This window comes from Mesocricetus auratus, unplaced genomic scaffold, assembly GCF_017639785.1.
Source record: "Mesocricetus auratus isolate SY011 unplaced genomic scaffold, BCM_Maur_2.0 Super-Scaffold_100691, whole genome shotgun sequence".
In the NCBI taxonomy this organism is placed as follows: Eukaryota; Metazoa; Chordata; class Mammalia; order Rodentia; family Cricetidae; genus Mesocricetus; species Mesocricetus auratus.
Window position 1 is genome coordinate 41246118 of NW_024429267.1, and position 17915 is coordinate 41264032.

Sequence of the window (17915 nt, forward strand, 5' to 3'; positions counted from 1 at the left end):
GTCTGTACATACCTCTGCAGGTGAACAAAGCAATCAGAAGTTGTCCACTGTCCAACAGCCTCTGCATGTTGCCCTGTCCAGAGCCCTTGGTCTGTAGGTACATTGGAAGAAGTTCCAGAGCGCCAGGCCAGACAGAAATTGGACAAGCATCCGATCTTGGATAAAAATAAGGCACTGTGTGCCACCCTTCACCCAGCCTCTGTCCCCGGTATTGAGGGGCATCTTTTCCTGGGCTGGACTGCAAGAGAGGACACTGGAGTAGGAGGCTAGAAAGAGGACTCCTTCGCCGAACTGCCTTAAGCGCTTCTGCTGGATCTTTTGGCTTTTTCCGGAAAAGGCTCACCTTCTTTCTCTCTCTAAGATTCCAGTCCAGTATGGGGAAAAAACCTTGCTCACTCCAGTCTTGCAGAGGTCAGTGCGGGGGCAATCCTGTCAGAGGAACGCTTCCCTTTGTCCCAACCCCCAACACTCAGGCCAGACCCGCTGACACTCGACAGCGCCTGCAGTTTACCTTGGCTCCTTTCCAGTGAGTTCGAGCCCAGCCCTGGGGCGGCCCCCACCTCTCCACCTTGTTACGCCTTCCCACCCTCCTCTGCAGCGCAAAGAGCAGTTTAAATATAAATCAGTCCTCAGCACAAACAGAGCTTGGGCGGCGAGTCTCCGAGCCATCACCGGAACCGAGGAACTGAGGGCCCAGGTTTGCGGAGCGAGTGCAGACACGCAGAGCAGGGCTCTGGATAAACCCAAGAGCCGCCAAGGCTCCTCTCTCACTTCCACCACTTGGAGACCCCGCGCCCCTCGGGTCCCTTCCAACTCCCCACCCTTTCCCTTAGTGCTGTGCTCACTCTCTACCCCACCAAGTCTCCGTTGACCTGCAGCCTCCTGTCTCGTCCATCCGCGGTGGTCTCTTCCTCGGGGACCTGCCATCTCCCCGTGTGCCACCTCCGGGCCTGCGGGACTTCCTAGGCAGCCGGGGCTCACCAGCTTGAGTCCTAGAGCTTCTAGGCTTCTGCAGCCGCGACAGCAGGGCCCAAGACACCTGCATGTAGAGGCGACAGCGGCTGGGCGGGGGTTTGCAGCACCTCTGACACCCGAGGAAGAGAGGGAGGAGGGAGAGCGCGTTTGTTTCATCACCCCTTATAAAAACTTCGGAGCGCTCGCTCTCTTGCTTAGTCTCCCGCGGCGCGTTCCCCTTCTCCTGGCTGCCACCGTTGCATCCCGAAGCGCCGAAGTCCCGCAGAATCTGCCCCCCGGACTGTTGCTACTGCCTGGGCCGGGTCAGGGGCCGTCGCCTCTGTCAGGATGGGGCTCCTGCCCAAACTCGGAGCGCGCCAGGGCAGCGGCACCTCCTCGGTCCCAGCCAGACGCTGCTCCCGCTCGGTCTTCAGCAACATTAAGGTGAGTAGACTCAGGCGACTGCAACCTATGGCGTCAATGAGTCCTGTCCGGGAGCTCTGAGTGCACCCGGCTCGCTTCTCTCTGCCGGGTGCCACATCCTTGGGACCTGGCAGGGAGTATGAAAGGGCGACTACAGGGCGATAGCGATAGCGTGTTCTCTCTCTCTCTCTCTCTCTCTCTCTCTCTCTCTCTCTCTCTCTCTCTCTCTCTCTCTCTCTCTCTCTCTCTCTCTCTCTCTCTCTCTCTCTCTCTCTCTCTCTCTCTCTCTGTGTGTGTGTGTGTGTGTGTCGCGCGCGTGTAAACTCACAGGTTCTCCTGGGGAATAATAGCCAGAAGAATAGATGAACTTTCACTCAGAGGGAGCTATCCTGTTCTTCCATGGAAAAACAACACCTTCAGGGAAATCTTTTGGGTCTCAGTCATGGCCACGTTCTTCCTTAAGGAGTGGATCCTGAGGACGCCAGTGGGCAACAGGCTGTAAGCACCCTGAGATGCCGCAAGTCAGAGCGCGTTCCAGGTGGACCACAGAAGCATGCTTTCCTTGGGCAGGCTTTCATATTTGCAGTTGTCACGGACCAGATTGCTACCTGGCTGCAAAGCTCCCTGAAGCTTTGAGAAATCCCCTAACTCTTCTGGTCTGGAAATGACCTCAAGAAAACCGCAGGAGCTCGAGGTTTATTAAGAAAGGTCATAGGAGGTGCCTGCAGCCTGAGTTACAGGAATCAGGGAAGAAAAAAATGGGGTGTTGGGAAGTGTAAGGATGAGAATGCAATGCTTTCTTTGATAAGGGTCAAAGGTGAGGTCCACTTTCTCACAGGTCTAGAGGGACCTAGAATGGGGGAGGGGTTCCTGAAGAAGGCACCTCCTGTGAGAGCCAAATGACCCTATGGAAGTTAGGAGGCTAAAGAACCTATGTCCAGGCACCTCAGGGTTAGGCAGGAGTACGGTGCTGAGAGATTATTTCCCACAATCCTCCCTTAGATGCAACCAGCGGGACACTATGGGGTATCTAGACCTTACAAGGAAGGTTCGGGGCACCGTGGGCAGGCTGTATGTGTCTAACAGAAAAAGACTCGGAAGTCAGAGGGCCTGCCACCTACACGCTTTACCTCAGGCTGTTACTGGTGGAGCTAGGCTTCATTGTGGAGACCTCTGCTTTGGTTCCTTCCCCCACCAGAGTTTTAAAAAGTTGCAACGATTTTCCCCTTGGAATATTAATAACACAGAAAATGGAAGATAACTGAAAACAATCCTCAGGTCTCCCCCTTTTTAGCCAGACCTGGATGGGAATAACACGTGTTATTTTGGTTTTACCAATTTAGAGGGACTTGGAGAATTGTGAAGATTTTTATTTTTTATATTTTTAACTGAGGAATTAGAAGGAAAGGGTGTGTGCAAGGGTTGTGTGTCTCAAAGGAATGGGTTTGTGGCAGGATTGGAGAGGGAGGACTCTCTGAGTTTCCCCAAGAACGGTGGGAGGGGTGGCTGTCCCAGGATTCCTGACAGTGAGGGTGACAAAAATGAGCTGTAGAGTTCAAGAATGACCATGTAGAGTTATCCCCTAATCCCCAAAATAAGTGGATGGTAGCAAACTCTTTGAGAAGATATAAGAAGACAAAACTTTCACATGCCTGAGATTTAAGCCAGAGACCTGGACCCAGGCCAGTTGGCCTCTGAAGGGAGTTAAGTGCTCTTATCTATCAGTCAGGAGTTTTGCTTGATTCTGTTAAAATATCTCTTTGCTTGGTGGATAATAAGTATCAGTCGACAGGCAATTAGGAGAGACCCCACCTTGGCATCCCTATAAACCAAAGCCTGGTTATTCCAGGAGACCCCAGGCACACTTCCAATGGAGAATCCCCCTAGCTTTTCCTTCTTGACAAAGCTATGTCTGGGGCTTTGCTATCTGAAGGGAGATTTCTTCCTCTTGATGACAGGTTGGGTGACTGCCCTATACTTTTCCAGTAGGGAAAAGGTGACCCAAGTGACATGGGGGAAGGAAACAAGGGACATGAGGTTTTGCTAGAATCTTTGTCACTGGGATGGATTATCAAGAATGAAGTTGCTGTAAACCCCATGTTCCACCTGGTTCAGGAGAGGGGTAAAGTCTGAGGACAAGATCCATGCCCCATCCCTGCCACTCACTTTAAAGAAGGGAACATGGCTCACCTTTCTTGGGCCTCTGGGATCCTTTCTTTAAAAAGTGGGTGTCATGAACAGTTCCCACCCATGCACCTCAGAAAGAACTACCTGGAGTAAGAGTGGAAAGGGTCTCCCCAGGGTGATTGCCAAGTGAGACAAGTTCTTGAGTCTATAAACAAGACTGCACATTCCAGTGTCATTTAGGAGCCCCTGATTTCCAACCTCAGCACCACATTGTGGACCTGTACAGGTTCAAGCCGGATGGGGCCCCAGCACTGAGAGGGGGGAGTGGGCCCCATCTCTAACCAAGATGCTATTTACAATTGGTATGTACCAGCAAAGGGAAAATCGGTGTTCTTTAACGGAATGTCACAGGAATATCAGCCACACGTCAAGGCAGACCCCATGTCCAGTAGCTGGACAAGACAAAATGGGCTCCATGATTTTTTGTTTGTTTATTTTTTTGTAGGCTTTTTATTTAGTTTGGGCATTTTTTGGTTTATTGATTTTCATTTGTTTTGATTTTCAGTTTTGCGTTTGTGTGTGTGTTTTTAAAGAGAGAGGGAGAAAGAACAAGAAGTTGGGTAGGTAGGGAGGGAGTTGGGCAGGATCTGGGAGGAATCGGGGAGGGGAACATGATCAAAATACATTGTACAAAAATTTTTAAACAAAAAAGGAATCTTTAAAACTGTTTAGAAGTAAAAAGACATAATGAAAATAAGAAAAAAAACTGGGCATAGTGGTCCTGTAATCCCAGAATTCAGGAGATAAAGGTAGGAGGATTAGAAGTTAAAGGTCTTCATTGTCTACATAGCAGCCTCGTCTACATGAGACCTGTGTCAAAAAAAAAAAAAAAAAAAAGAGAGGAAACATTGTCCCACTTATTCCATGATGCACAGTTATTACTTAACAGCTACTGTTAATAGTATTCACCATAATACTCATAATAATATCGACAAATAATAGCTAACAGTAGTTGAGTCCTGTGAATGGACAGACTTTGAGAGTTTTGTACCCACATTCCATCTGCTTTCCAATTCCACCAGGTGGATAGTATTACCAATCTATTCATGAGGAAAGCAAGGCTTCATAGAACCAGGAAGGGTCGGCAGGGAGAGAAATGAGGCAGGAGCAGCTGGAGAGCAAAAAACTGTTCTACCCAGCCCCTCATTGGTACCACACCTTCTATTCTAGATCCATTAAGTGGCAACAGCACAGTTGACAGTACTTTCTCCAGGTCTGGGAGATATCCAGGAGGGAGATACAGTGGTACCCAGACAGACACCCTGAATGCTAACCAGCTGCTGCCTCTTCACTCTTCGTAATGCTCAGTGAAAGAGCCTTGAAACTCTTAGGGAATTTTTTTTTGTACTGTGTGTGTGTGTGTATACACAAGTGGACACATATGCACAGATATGCAGAGGTCAGAGGACAGCCTACAGTATCATCTTCAGGAACACCTATCTCCCCTGAGAAAGGGTTTTAACTGTCCTGAAACTCACTACTTAGGCTTGGCTGGCTGGACCCCCAGGGCTTCTCTGATGTCTACCTAGTATTAGGATCAAAAGAGCCCTGGAAATACAATGTAAGTACTTTATAGGTTGGGCTATCCCCTTAGCCCTTTGGAAGTGTTTTGTTTCCTTTTTTTTTGGTTTTGTAGGTGGAATTCAGAGGCCTGTACAAGAAAGCATTCTGCCACTGAACTATCTCCCAAGCCCTTGGGGTGAATTTTCACACCCCCCTCCTGCAGGAGACATCTCCTGAGATCTGGTTTACAAGATTCTTAGGAAGCTGGGAACCTGCTCAAACAATCACTGTCAACTGACTTAGTATAGCCCCAGGACTCCAAATTAAAAACAGGTTCCTTCAGAGATCCCAGGGTAGGACAGCATTTGCTTTGAGTCCTTAGGAGGGCAGCCTCAGACAGGTCTGAGGCTCTCTAAAGTGAAACATCTTTTTGGAGTCTAGCTGAGATTATCTTATAGGGGGAGTGGTCTGCTGGTGATGGCTGCCAAACTTGAGGAAAAGCCACACCCATTGAGGGGTGTAGGGGCACCCGGTGGAAAACAGTGGGAAGAGAGGAAGGAAGGGCCCTTGGTTTGAGAGGACTAGGAGCACAAATGGTGGAAACGGACCCTTTTTTTTTTTTTTTTTTTTTGCCTGAGTCTGTAACTTCTGAGGTCTCTTACTCCCAAAGCCTGGGGAGGCATCTTGAGCATCGCTTCTTGGTTTCCAGAATCGAGGACAGCATGCCAGCAATCTAGTCCACTCCCGGGAAATGGACTCCCTGCACCGAAGAACAGCAAACGAAGACTCACCCACTTCCCTCCAGGGGGCGCATTTCTCTAGCATTCAGAGAGGTATTCTGTTCTCAGGAGGCCATCTTGGCAAGCTTAGGAGAGTAGGGAGAAGGAAGGATGGGGATTGGTGGCTTCCCGGGTGATAGGACATTGGGATCCTCTCTGGGACGATGCTCAAAGCCCTCCATAGCTTTTCTCTTCCCAACACAGAACAAATGAGAACAACTTACATTTCTGCAGGCAGAGAGCCTCTTTCATCTTTCCTGATTGTGACATGACTATCTCTTTTTCCATGCCAGGAGACCCAGCCTGGGCTGTTGGGATGAGGGGCAGACTTCTCCTCACCTTCTCTTGTCTCACCGTGTTATCAGCTACCTGTTTGTAGGGGAAGCTCAGAGGCCTCCGACTCCATACGCCCCATTCTCCCTCTTCCGGTTCTTGCTTGCCTTTATCCCACGCCATGGTTTTAACCACACTGTGACAGCCTCTTTATCTGTAGAGGCATGGGCTGCACCATATGGAGGGGCACATTGAGAGGACACGGATGGGGAGACTCAGAGGCTAGGGAGCTTCCTGGACCCCTCAGAGAGCCATTAAGGGGCTATTCTCTGTTGTTCATGGACTTTCTAGAGTCTACCCTTGTTTCCTCAAGGAGCGCTGTGCAGAAGTGACTACTGTGTGAGTTTGTCCTTGTTTATGCCCATAGCACCTACACAGGCAGTTGTCACCCCATGAGAAAGTCACACGTTGCTAGTACCAGACACAACTTGATTGGTGTAGATCTTTTAGAAAATTGTTTTTGGTTTGAACCGATGACAGGTTCCTAGCAAAGCTAGTCTTGGAGGTCCCGTGTATCCTTCACCCACTTTCTCCCAGGGTTCCATGTCACAAAACAATGGTAATCCCAAAGCATATCGAAAGCAGGAAATTGACATTGCTATCTCGTGCACATACAGTCCCGTATTGTTTTATCACACATAGATTTGTGCCGGCACCGCCCGCCTGAAGATACAGAAGTGCTTCACCACCCACCGCAGAGAACTCCCTGTACCAGCTTGTTGATAGTCTCATCCTCTCACTGCTGTCCCTAGCCCCTAGCATCAATCTAGTCTCCATCTCTCTGATTGCATTATTTGAAGGATGTTATATGAATGGGATCATGTAACATGTGACCTTTTGAAAATCAGTTGTTTGCATTCAGGACAATGTACTTGAGTTCCATTCCATCCAAACTGTTACATGTCTCGAGAGTTGATCCCCTTTTACTGCTGAAGTATGCCAAGGTATGGATGTACTATACATTGTTTACATATGTTCGCTTACTGAAGGGATTTTGGCTTATTTCCCATTTGGGACTAGTTCAGATAAGTCTGCAAGAGTGATTGTGTATAGGCTTTTGTGTGGACATAGCTCATAATTACTCTAGGGCGAATGCCATGGCGTGTTGCTGGGTGGTGTGTTGCACAATACTTTAAAAAAGGAACTTCCCAACTATTTCCTGGAATGGTCATCTCACCTTACACCTGTTTGGCTGCTTGACAGCATTTGATATTGTCACTCCTTTTTGTAAAACTTCTAATAGATGTGCAGTGGCATCTTATTGTGTCCTAATTTGTGTTTTATTCATCGCTGGCAGGATCAAGCTTGAACCTCTGTTCATGTGTTTGTCGATCCTGCACGCTGTCGTTTTCCTTTGGTGTTGTGTAGTTTTAAAAGTTTGTCTTGTATGCCAGCTACAAGCCCTTTGTTGGGTATTTGGTCTGAACATTTTGTCTTTAAATCAGTAGGTTGGTTTTTCAAAAATCGTTTAAAACTGTTTTATAGAGAAATCATTAATTTTGATGACTTCCAATTATTAGTCTCTCTGTGTGTTCATGTGTATACACCTGCTCAAGTGTGAGCACAGAATGGTCAAAGGACCTTGGGTGTCAGTCCTCAACTTCCACATTGTTTGAGGCAGGGTTTCTTGTTCATTGCCATATACAACCCCAGCCTTTGTTTTTGTTAGTCTCCTGTAGGCCAGGCTGACCTCAACTCACGATGTAGCCAAGGCTGGCCTGGAACTCCCAATCCTCTGGATTCCATTTCCAAATTGCTTAGGTAACAAGTATGTGTTACCACATCTGGTTTACATTTATTAGGGCTTTCAGTGTTCTGGATCCTTCTTTTGGTGTTATACCTAAGACCCCTTCACTGAATCATCATTACCAAGTACTTTTTTCTCCTGTGTCATCTTGTAAAATTCTTTTTAATTTTTTTTACATTTTAAATTTTAACATGTAATTTTATTCCATTTTTGTGTTAAGTTTTCTGTAGATATGAGGATTGAGTCAAGGTCTTGCTTTCTTACCTCTCACTGTTTTTGGTTTTGTTTTTGTTTTTTGTTGTTTTGTTTTTTGAGACAGGGTTTCCCTGTGTAGTTTTGGAGCCTGCCCTGTAACTAGTTCTTGTAGACCAGGCTGGTCTCGAACTCACAGGGATCCACCTGCCTCTGCCTCCCGTGTACTGGGACTAAAGGCGTGTGCCACCACCGCCCAGCACTCTCACTGTTCTTGGACCACATCTCTCCTCTTCTGAGCAGTCTCTGTCAAAAGCCAGTTGGCTGTCCTCTTGTGGGTCTATCGGTTCTTCATTCTGTTTCACGGTTGTATATCTACAGGTTTCTCCTTGTACTGCTGCCTGATCATTGTGGCTGCGGAGTAAGGCTTGAGATGGGAACGGCTTGCTGTCATCCTGTAATTGTGTAGTTACCAAGCTTGAGAACTCATGGAGTTTCTCTTCCCTTTGGCTTTAGGGTGATTTTGGGGCCAATTCCAAGCTCCTTGTTGATAGTGGGGATGAGATCCTGTGTGCTTGTGTCTTCAGCTTACCACCTGGCCTCAGAGGATTGGTGTGCCTTTTCCCCTTGGACTGTTTTACATCTGTGCTTCTAACTTATTTTTCAATGGGAGTGGAAGATGCCTCAGTCTGCCATACAAACCTGGGGTTCTTATTCCCAGAACCCATATAAAAATCTGGGAGTAGACACACAGGTCTATAATTTCACTTCTGAGAGGGCAGACAGGAGGATTCCTGAGGCTCACTGGCCAGCCAACTCAGCAGAATCCTTAAGTTCCAGGTACAGTGAGAGACCCTGCCTCAAAACTAACCCATCTGGGTCCATAAGTTCCAAGTTCAATGAGTGATCCTGCCTCAAAACTAAGGTGAAGAGAGACTGAGAAGATACTTGCTGCCAACCTCTGGCCTCCACAGGTACATGCATGTGTTCTTGCACACATGTGTACACACATAGATGTTACCCACACAATAAATAAAATCCCTTTATGGTCCTAATGACAACCCTGAAGAGAGGTGTCAACACCTCCTTCTCGCAGTTGAGGAAAAAGAGAACCATGCATGGCTGCATGCCGATTAACTGGCAAAGCAGGAATTCTCACTCAGGACCTCCCTCTCAGCCCACTTCTTCCTGTGGCCATGGAAGGATTCCAACTTCTAGATTCTTTCATTCATGACCTCTAGGCTTGGGCTCAGCGGTCTTGGAGTTCCTTCTCCAGTCTCGGATTCTCATCTCATGCTGTCATATGCTGATTGAAATGAGACTAGGAGCAGGGTCAGTTGGGTCTGTGTTGTGCTTGGAGAACTGTTAGGAAACGAGTGGAAACAAGAAGATGCATCCATCTAATCCCTGCTCACTCGGCTCTGACGACTTTGGTGGCCTGGGTCTGCCTTACTGTTGGACATTGATTAAATCTGTTCAGGGACAGACGTGGAAACCAAGGCATAAGTCTTAGACTTTACTGTGGGGTGAGGGATGGGCTGGCACTGTGGAGGTGTGGGCAGTTCCCTTCCTGAGCTGCTCTTCCCAGACCCTTTGCATTCTGGATAGTGAAGCTCAGCAGAATTTCCAAGAGGCTCAGGTACAGCCCAAGGGTGAAATGAGGAGAGGGAGCCGGAGAGCTTGTGAGGAACCCTTGGGATACTCAATATGATCAGTATTTGGTGCTAACCCCCAGGACTGCCCTCCACTACCAGATATGTGGCAGACTTTCCCCTCCTTAGAGATTTAATGAATATTGGGTCCTGCAGGAGCCTAGAAAGTTGCTTACGTTGAGAGGACTGCTGCACCAGATTACCTTGGGATATGTGTTAGCCTAGAGCACCAAGAGTCTTGGTGAAGACACAGAGGTCCCCAGAAGGGATCAACAAAGAGCTCATGTTTGTCAGATGCCCCACCTCAAGGCCGTGGGTTCTCCGTGGAGTCAGCAGGTTTCCACGTGTGGGTAGGACAAGAGGACCCAACCTGACTAACCCAGAGAGTTACTTTTCTTTGATGCATAATCTTTTTTCCTCTGAAAATCAAGTGAATTTTTGCATTTTGTTCCACAATCATCTATTTCCATAAGTTTGTTCTTGTTCACAAAATCTTGGAGTAATATCAGCAGCTTAGGGAACTGTGTGTCTCTCAGATGCAGGGTCCCAGATGAAACCATCAAACTTGAGAAACACGACCCAGGTAGACCTCAAGTGAGAGCTACTTTATCTTGTTGGGTACAGAGATAGGAATTCTAGACAGTTTAAACAGGATGGGGATGTGGGGTGTGGGTCAGAAAACTCCTAAATTGAGCCCTGTGGGACACTCCAGGAAAGGAGTCAGTTACAGAATCTGCATTTGGGGGATAGGGACGTACTGGTAGATTGCTACCAATGTCTATCAGCAGAGATAACAGGTTTTTCCTGGCATCTTTGGTTGCCAACCAGATCCCTAGACAGATTTCAACCAACCACTTTCTCAATCAGCTTTATAAGTCATTCCTCACTTGTGCCTTGGGACCTTCTCTTTTTCTTAAATGTCCTGTTTTTCTTTGGCTCACAATGTAGGTGGGGGGCAACAGCTGGGAGGTGAGCCAGGAGTGGCAAGACTCGTTAGTCTCTTCCATTTATAGGGTAAAGCCCTTCTCCTAGCTTCCTGCATCCATTGTGGATCATAGCTAGTTCACTGTATAGAATCTGTACAAATAAGGATGGAATGAGCTATGAAAAGATGAGGCTTCCTGGTCTGGGGAATTATTGAATTTAAGAATTGACTGTGATGTCAATAGGCTAGCTTTCTACAATACAGGCCTACCTGCTTTGGGATGACACCACTCACAATAGGTGAGGCCCTCCCTTGTCAGTCATCAGTTAAGACAATCCCTCTCAGGCATACCCACAGGCCAATCTGATCTGGGTAATCCCTCAACAGAGACTCCTTCAAATGACTCCAAGCTCTGTCCGGTTGATAGCTGAAGCTAACTAGGATATAACCTATGTATATGCTTAATGCATAAATATGTAAAACTTACAGGGACTGGGGTGGCATTAATCATTCCTGTTTGATTATCTTATTTGTAGTATATTTTAGTTTAACTTAGTTTTAATTTTGCTTTTTTTTTGGAGACAGACTCTTGCTCTGTTTTCCAGAGTGCTATAAGAAAGGTAGCCTATGAGTGAGTCAGAGAAAAAACCAGCAAGCAGTATTCTTCCATCATTCCTGTATTTTGTTCCTGTCATGACTTCCCTTAAATGATAGCTGTTGACCTGAAAGTATAAGATGAAATAAGTTGGGGAAAGATTCTGGATTCTCTAAATAAATCAGGTGTACCTCAAACGTACAATAATTCTTCTGAATGTGCCCTAGAAGTGTGGTTATTACATATGCGAGCCACTGTGCCTGGCTTTGGTTACCTTTAAATCATGAACATTCAGAGTTCTGCTCTTAATTCCAACACATTCTTAGTAGCTATTACAAAATTCCTTCATATAATCACACACAAAACATATCCATGTTATTAGGACCATGTATATGGTAAGACATAAAAAATGGACAATTGTGACTATAATTATCAATATAGTTGTATAGTTGAGGCTTCCTGCATGGGAACATACCCAGCAAGTTTAATGAGGTGACGTTGACAAGACTGTGTCAAGAACTCCAACTTTCTCTATGCTATGAAGGGCAGACCATTACTTTACATTTGGTCATGGAGGAAATTGAGAGGTGGCCTGTAGGGACTGATACACAGGTATGGAGCTGGAACTAGGGCTCTCTGAAGGACACTGTCTTGAGATTTCTTTCTCTCTACAGCTGCACTGTACTTCATAAATCTCCAGTAAATTAGCCCAGAGTTGTACTACATCATGACTTCCTACTAGAGATGCAGAGATGTTACTGTTCTCTAAGCTAGGTTTGTCAAATGTTGCTCTGGAACTCTAACTTCCTCATGTTCTTCTCTGGATTCACATTCCTTCTCCTCTAACCTTGAACCTAGACCCACACTCCAGTGGTGCAGTACATTTAGATCTGGTGTGAACATGGAGCCAACTCATGGCTTCAAAAAACCAAAACTCACTTGACTTCTAAATGAAAGGACTAATGGAAACCCAATCCACTGCACAATGTCTTATCATATAACTCATCTGCTTAAAATTAAACATTGGGGAGCAACTTATTCTCTAGTGTTAAGTAAATGATGCAGGATGGACATCTGTGTTACAGAGGGGATGCAGGCTTTTGAGAGAACACACAGAGCAAGGCAGCTCTAAGAAAGTACAAGGGGGGTGATTACCAACAGTTTAACTTTGCTCTTTGTGACTTTTTGTGCTCTCTATTGTTCTATCACAAACCCGTTCTGTATTTATGCTTAGATGAAACTATTGACTCCAAACTCTAAAGTGTGTGGTGGCATCTATCCTCCTTTGCTGGGTACACCGAGACATTGCATCAGTGGCACATGAAAGGAAGCAACAGAGACTAGAAGTCCTGCTTTTCAGGGCTCTGAGAGTGGACCAAGGATGCTGCAGGGTCGCAGTGAGAAGGATGGGGATTCCATAGCGTGGTTGTTAGTCCATTGCATCTTCATGTCTATTACTGCATTCCAGTCTCACTGCTTTCCCAGAGACGGAAGCAAAGTCAGATAGATAATAATACTTGAAGCTTTAAAGAGTGGCAAGAATGTGGTACATTCTCTTTTCTGGGAAGACAGGAGACATGTCTATCCAGGAAGCCCTCCCTGTTCTTCCGGTACCCACTCCCAGGGGCTGGTTCAGAGCTTAGGAATCCAGCCCCAAGGACTGTCTGGACTTCTTACAAGATGAGTGTATGTGATCAGCACTGGGTCAAGGACCATGTGGCTCAACAGGGGCCCTTCTTCTAAACTGTCCTCATAAGGCAGGTGGAGAGACAGGGTAATAGAGACTTCCTGCGTTAGGAAAGAGGACAAATGAAGGGAAACTAAAGAAGAGGCGTGGTCCTTGATCCAGTGGAAAATTCCTTAGGTGTCATGCTCAGCAAAGGGCCTGAGCAAAGAGCAAAATGAAAATGGTTTGCCAACTCTGCAGTCCACAGTCACAGCAGGTTCTAAGGAGCCACCAACATAACTACAACCTTTAGAGGAAAATGAAGTGAGGCTTAAGAAACTACTCATTTGGCCACAGCTTGGCAGTCAACCAGACAGCTAGCTATAGTTTAGTTACCTGGCCCAGTGTCGCGAAGCCCCTCCCCTTCAAGTATCATTTGACAACCTGCTGCAGAGACAAGGCCCCTCCTGAATAAGGACAGTGAGGTACTGGTAAGAGGTTGTTATGAATTGGACTCACACATGTCCCTTAGTGCTCCTGTAGCAAATGATCCCAACTGTTGTGGCTTAAACAACACAGACTTACGATCTCACTGTGGGGTGTCAGAAAAGCTGTACCTTTGGAGGATGTAGTGGCAAGTGGTTTCCTTGATTTCTCCAGCTTCTAGAGTCACCTACATTCCTTCATGTCCTGTCCCTTCCCCCATCCTCAAAGATAAAAGTTTGGCATCTTGGGAAATCTTTCCGCTCCCTCTCCCCTCCTCTCTCAAAAAGACCCTGGTGAGAAAATCACCCCATCAGGGATCTTGGATAACCTCCCAATTTAAAATCATAGTCAATCTATCAAATTTCTTCTTTGTCATGTAAGCTAATATATTCAAAGGTTCTGAGGATTACAATTCTAGATGGGGAGGCCATTCTTTTGTTCAACTCAGGGTTTACTCAACTAAAGCCAATAGAAGGCACCGATACACATATTAAGACATAGTATAAGAAATTGACTCACTCCCAGCACTCGGGAGGCAGAGGCAGGCGGATCTCTGTGAGTTCGAGGCCGGGATGGACCAATAGCCTCCGAAACAATACAGAGAAACCCTGTCTCGTAAAAACCAAAAAAAAAAAAAAAAAAAAAAAAAAAAAAGAAATTGACTCACACAATATTGGGGGCAAGCAGGCAACCACAAACAGGCTTCTAGAACTCACTGGCTTGGGTCAAAGCTTCTGTCCATTGTGTGTGTGTGTGTGTGTGTGTGTGTGTGTGTGTGTGTGTGTATGTGTGTGTGTGTGTGTGTGCGCGCGCGCTTCCATACATATGAAGATGGAGGTTTCTGTCCCTCCAGGTCCCACAACTTCAGCCTCAAATAAGCACACAGAGACATATTAATTATAAAACTGTTAACCTATAGCTTAGGCTTCTTACTGGTTACTTATTTCTTGATTATTAATCCATAACTATATTTTCATGTGGTCTTGGCTTACTGGAGAATGCCCTAACCTATTATTCCTTTTGGCAGCTACATGGCATCTCTCAGCAGCTCCTTCCTCTCTATCCAACACACACACACACACACACACACACACACACACACACGTCAGTTCTCTTTAAGTTTTGTGATTGATTGCATAGGGCCCACCCAGATGATATAGGATCATCTTCCTTGCTTAAAGTCAGGTGATTCTGCATTTTAAGGACATCTGCAGTCTTTGATGGCAACACTTGGGTTGTGTTTGATTGAATGGGTGGAGGAAAATCTAGCCATGCTGACACATCCAGTGCACTGTTACAATTAGGACCTATGCAGGATAGACTGTGACAGCTCTAGGAGTTGGGGGTACCAATGCATGAAATGTGGGGCCTTCCTGAAACTGTTGGGGCATGCATGCTTGGGTGAGCTCCTGTAAGAAGCCTAGGAGGGGGTGTGGCTTGCTCCTTCCACAATTTGAAAAGGCTGTGATAGGAGTCAGCTTTCTTCTACGCCAGCATTGCCAGGCCATAGGATGAGCGTATCACCAGTGTCTAGATGCTCCTTCCATATGTTGCTTTCCCACTGCTAGGTCATAGGCCCCTGGGGTGCAGACATGAATGGGCGGGTGGTGGAAGGTAGGTGAGCTCATGTCTGCTGCTCCTGGAAAGGCAGCTGTAGGTGTTGCGTGTTTGCTTGGCTTATCTTTCCATCTGAGGATGCTCACTGATGATTTCATTCAGGAACCTTGAAGTCTGTAGGGAAAAATCACATCCCAAACCAGCCAGGTGTAGATGGGAACTCACTTTCCCCTATTCTCCTGCATTTGCCTTCCAGAGTTCTAAGTGAAGAAGGAAATGAATCAGCATAAGGGGGCTCCCCCATACCCACTTTGCAGCCAGACCCCATGAGGACTCCCCATGCCCAGCCATGGGGGAGAGAAATCCCATAAGTCTCATAGATTCTCACTCCACATGAAGAGTTTACCTTTTAGCATCCCTGTTCACAAGATGTGTGTGTTTAGAAGTTGAGCTTTGTCACTGGGGGAAAAAGATGTCAGGAAGGAAGGAAGACTTGGACTCAGGAGGACTTCCTTTGACTCTATAGCAGTGATTATCAAAGTGGAGTCATGGACCAGTGCCATCCACCACACATGGGAGCTTAATGCAAAGCCAGGGTGCTTAAAACAACAGGTGTTCATTGTCCTTCATGTTTGAAGATCAGAGATAAAAAATTTTTAAAAAGTCAAGGTTTGAATAAAGCTGGTTCCCTTGGAAGGCTGAAGGCATGCATTCCATAACCCTCCCCTTCCTTCTAGCAACAGTCAGAAATCCTGGGGATTCCCTGGCTTGTAGACACATTGTTCCAATCTCTGTCTTCACTGTCATGCATGTCCCTGCCTGTGTGTCTCTCTGTCCAGTCAACCTCTTATGGGCAAAGGCCAGTGGGTTTGAGCCTCCTCTATTTTAATAACCATCATCTTGATTATAGTTCCAAAGACCCTGTTCCCAAATAATGACAGATGCCAGGAGTTAGGATGCTAATATAGCTTTCTGGAAAACACAATTCAAATTCAACCCCCAATACCCATCAAGGAGACCAGGAGAATGTCCTTAATGTTTTGTGTAAGTCCTAAAAGGATGGAGCAAGACCATAGCAAAATGTACTGGGGACCACATGTAAGGCTGGCGGGTGGGGGGTATCCTATGGAAGAGATATGGAGACTTGTGGGGGTGCCCATCCTGACTTCCCCACCACAGTCTTCCACACATAGACCTTGGGTTTATGCCTTTGGTACTTTGTTGGTAAAATCAGAGCACCAGTGGCAGGACCCTCTCATGATCCACTAGAGGTCACGTGTGTTCAAAGAGGCATTTCTTCTTCTGAGGTATCTGATGGAATGCAGAGATCCGAACATTGGATAAGAGCTTTCTCTTCCTACCACTCTCCTTGCCTCCAGGGGAGCAAGGGAAGATACCAGCAGAAGGAAGCTGCTTTTCCTACTGTGAGGGTGGGGCAGTCTGCATGTTGTATCTTTCTGTTGTGTTTTATTTTGACTGAATATCTTTTTGTTGGTTTGTTAGTTGGTTTTTGTTTGTTTGTTTCAAGACAGGGTTATCTGTGTAGCTCTGACTGTCCTGGAACTAGCTCTGTAGACTGGGTGGGCTTTGAACTCAGAGATCTGTCTATCTCTTCCTCCCAAGTGCTAGGATTAAAGACTCATGCCACCACCATCCGACTTTGCCTGAATATCTGATCCTGGTTCAGATGGACCAGCTCTGCATAGGACCAAACTTTCAGGGGACTGACATCATGTTGGGAGTGATGGATCTTGGCAGGGAAGTACCTATAAAGACAGCCTGTAGCTCTGTGAGTCCCCCAACAAGCTAAAGAGGGAAACATGAAGTGATCATGATGGGGTATGTGAGAACAAGTTGTGTCTGCCAGTGACTGTTGATTATAGAGAAGGACCTGGTCTGTGAGCCATGAGCAGGGACAGAGCCCACTCTGGGTGTGCTTGTATAGACTATGAAACACCATAACCTGGAGAAGGACTTTTACTTGGGAGCAGCCAGATGAGACAGTGTTGACAATGAATGGGCCTGGGACCCACTTGGGGGAAGGGTGGGCAGGTGTCTGCACCCCCACACATGTGCTCCCCAAATCCTCTCCTCAAGCCTGTTCAAGGACCCACTATAGACTGCTGGACCTTTGTTCTCAGACCTCCACTGTGGCTTCCAGCAAGTGTATAGAGGTTCCTCAGAAGCTGCTGTAGCCATAGAGGGCGAATGGGTGGTGGTGTGTGGACACACAGGCTGCTCTGGGCAAGGCTTTCCCTGGATAAAGACGGTTCTTTCCCATCCTTCCCGAACACTGACTCATTTCCCAAGGAACTTGATTGACTCTTCCATGGGTACCCCAGGGGCACAGCTTAATGTGCTTCTCATGCCCATTGTCTGTTAAAATAAACCCAGGGGAAGGACCAAAAGCCAAAACTGAGTCTGAGGCTCGCTTTTTCCACATGGAGATGGATCTGTTGGGAGCTCTGGGCTAGAAGCAGCCTCTGGAATTCTGAAGAGAGTAAAAGAACCAGTGCACAAGGACTTGCTAAGTAAATTCCTGTGTCTCCAGAATTTCTAGGGGGAGGCAAATGGATACAATGGAAGGAAAGCACCTGCTTGTACAATGAATTTACAACCCAATTTGACAATTTGTATGCACTTAACACTAGCCTTGGGATGGCTAGGTAACTAGGGGTCATTCACTTGGCATTTATTCCTTGTCTTTACCATGTTTGCTAGTATTATGGGGAGGATTGCTTCTTCCTCATGCTTACCTTGTTTCTGGGTCATTTCCTTCCCACCCTGCTGGTGACAGGTGTGTGCTGGGTACCAGGAATGCTGTAGGGCCTAGAACACCCAGGGTGCCTGTAATTACAGTCTGGGCTCAGTTCCTGAAGGAACAACAGGGAACTGTAGCTCAAGGGACATTCTTTG

General features: G+C 46.7%; 1 protein-coding gene across 1 annotated transcript in view; it reads left to right on the top strand.

The window, feature by feature from the left end:
- The first annotated feature begins 595 nt into the window (after nucleotides 1-595).
- Nucleotides 596-17915, top strand: part of Slco2a1 (solute carrier organic anion transporter family member 2A1) — a 70102-nt gene continuing 52782 nt past the window's right edge. The window contains exon 1 of the mRNA XM_005072032.4: nucleotides 596-1398. Coding sequence (XP_005072089.1) covers nucleotides 1303-1398 — 96 coding nt within the window. The 5' untranslated portion in view covers nucleotides 596-1302. The remainder of the gene's footprint in view (nucleotides 1399-17915) is intronic.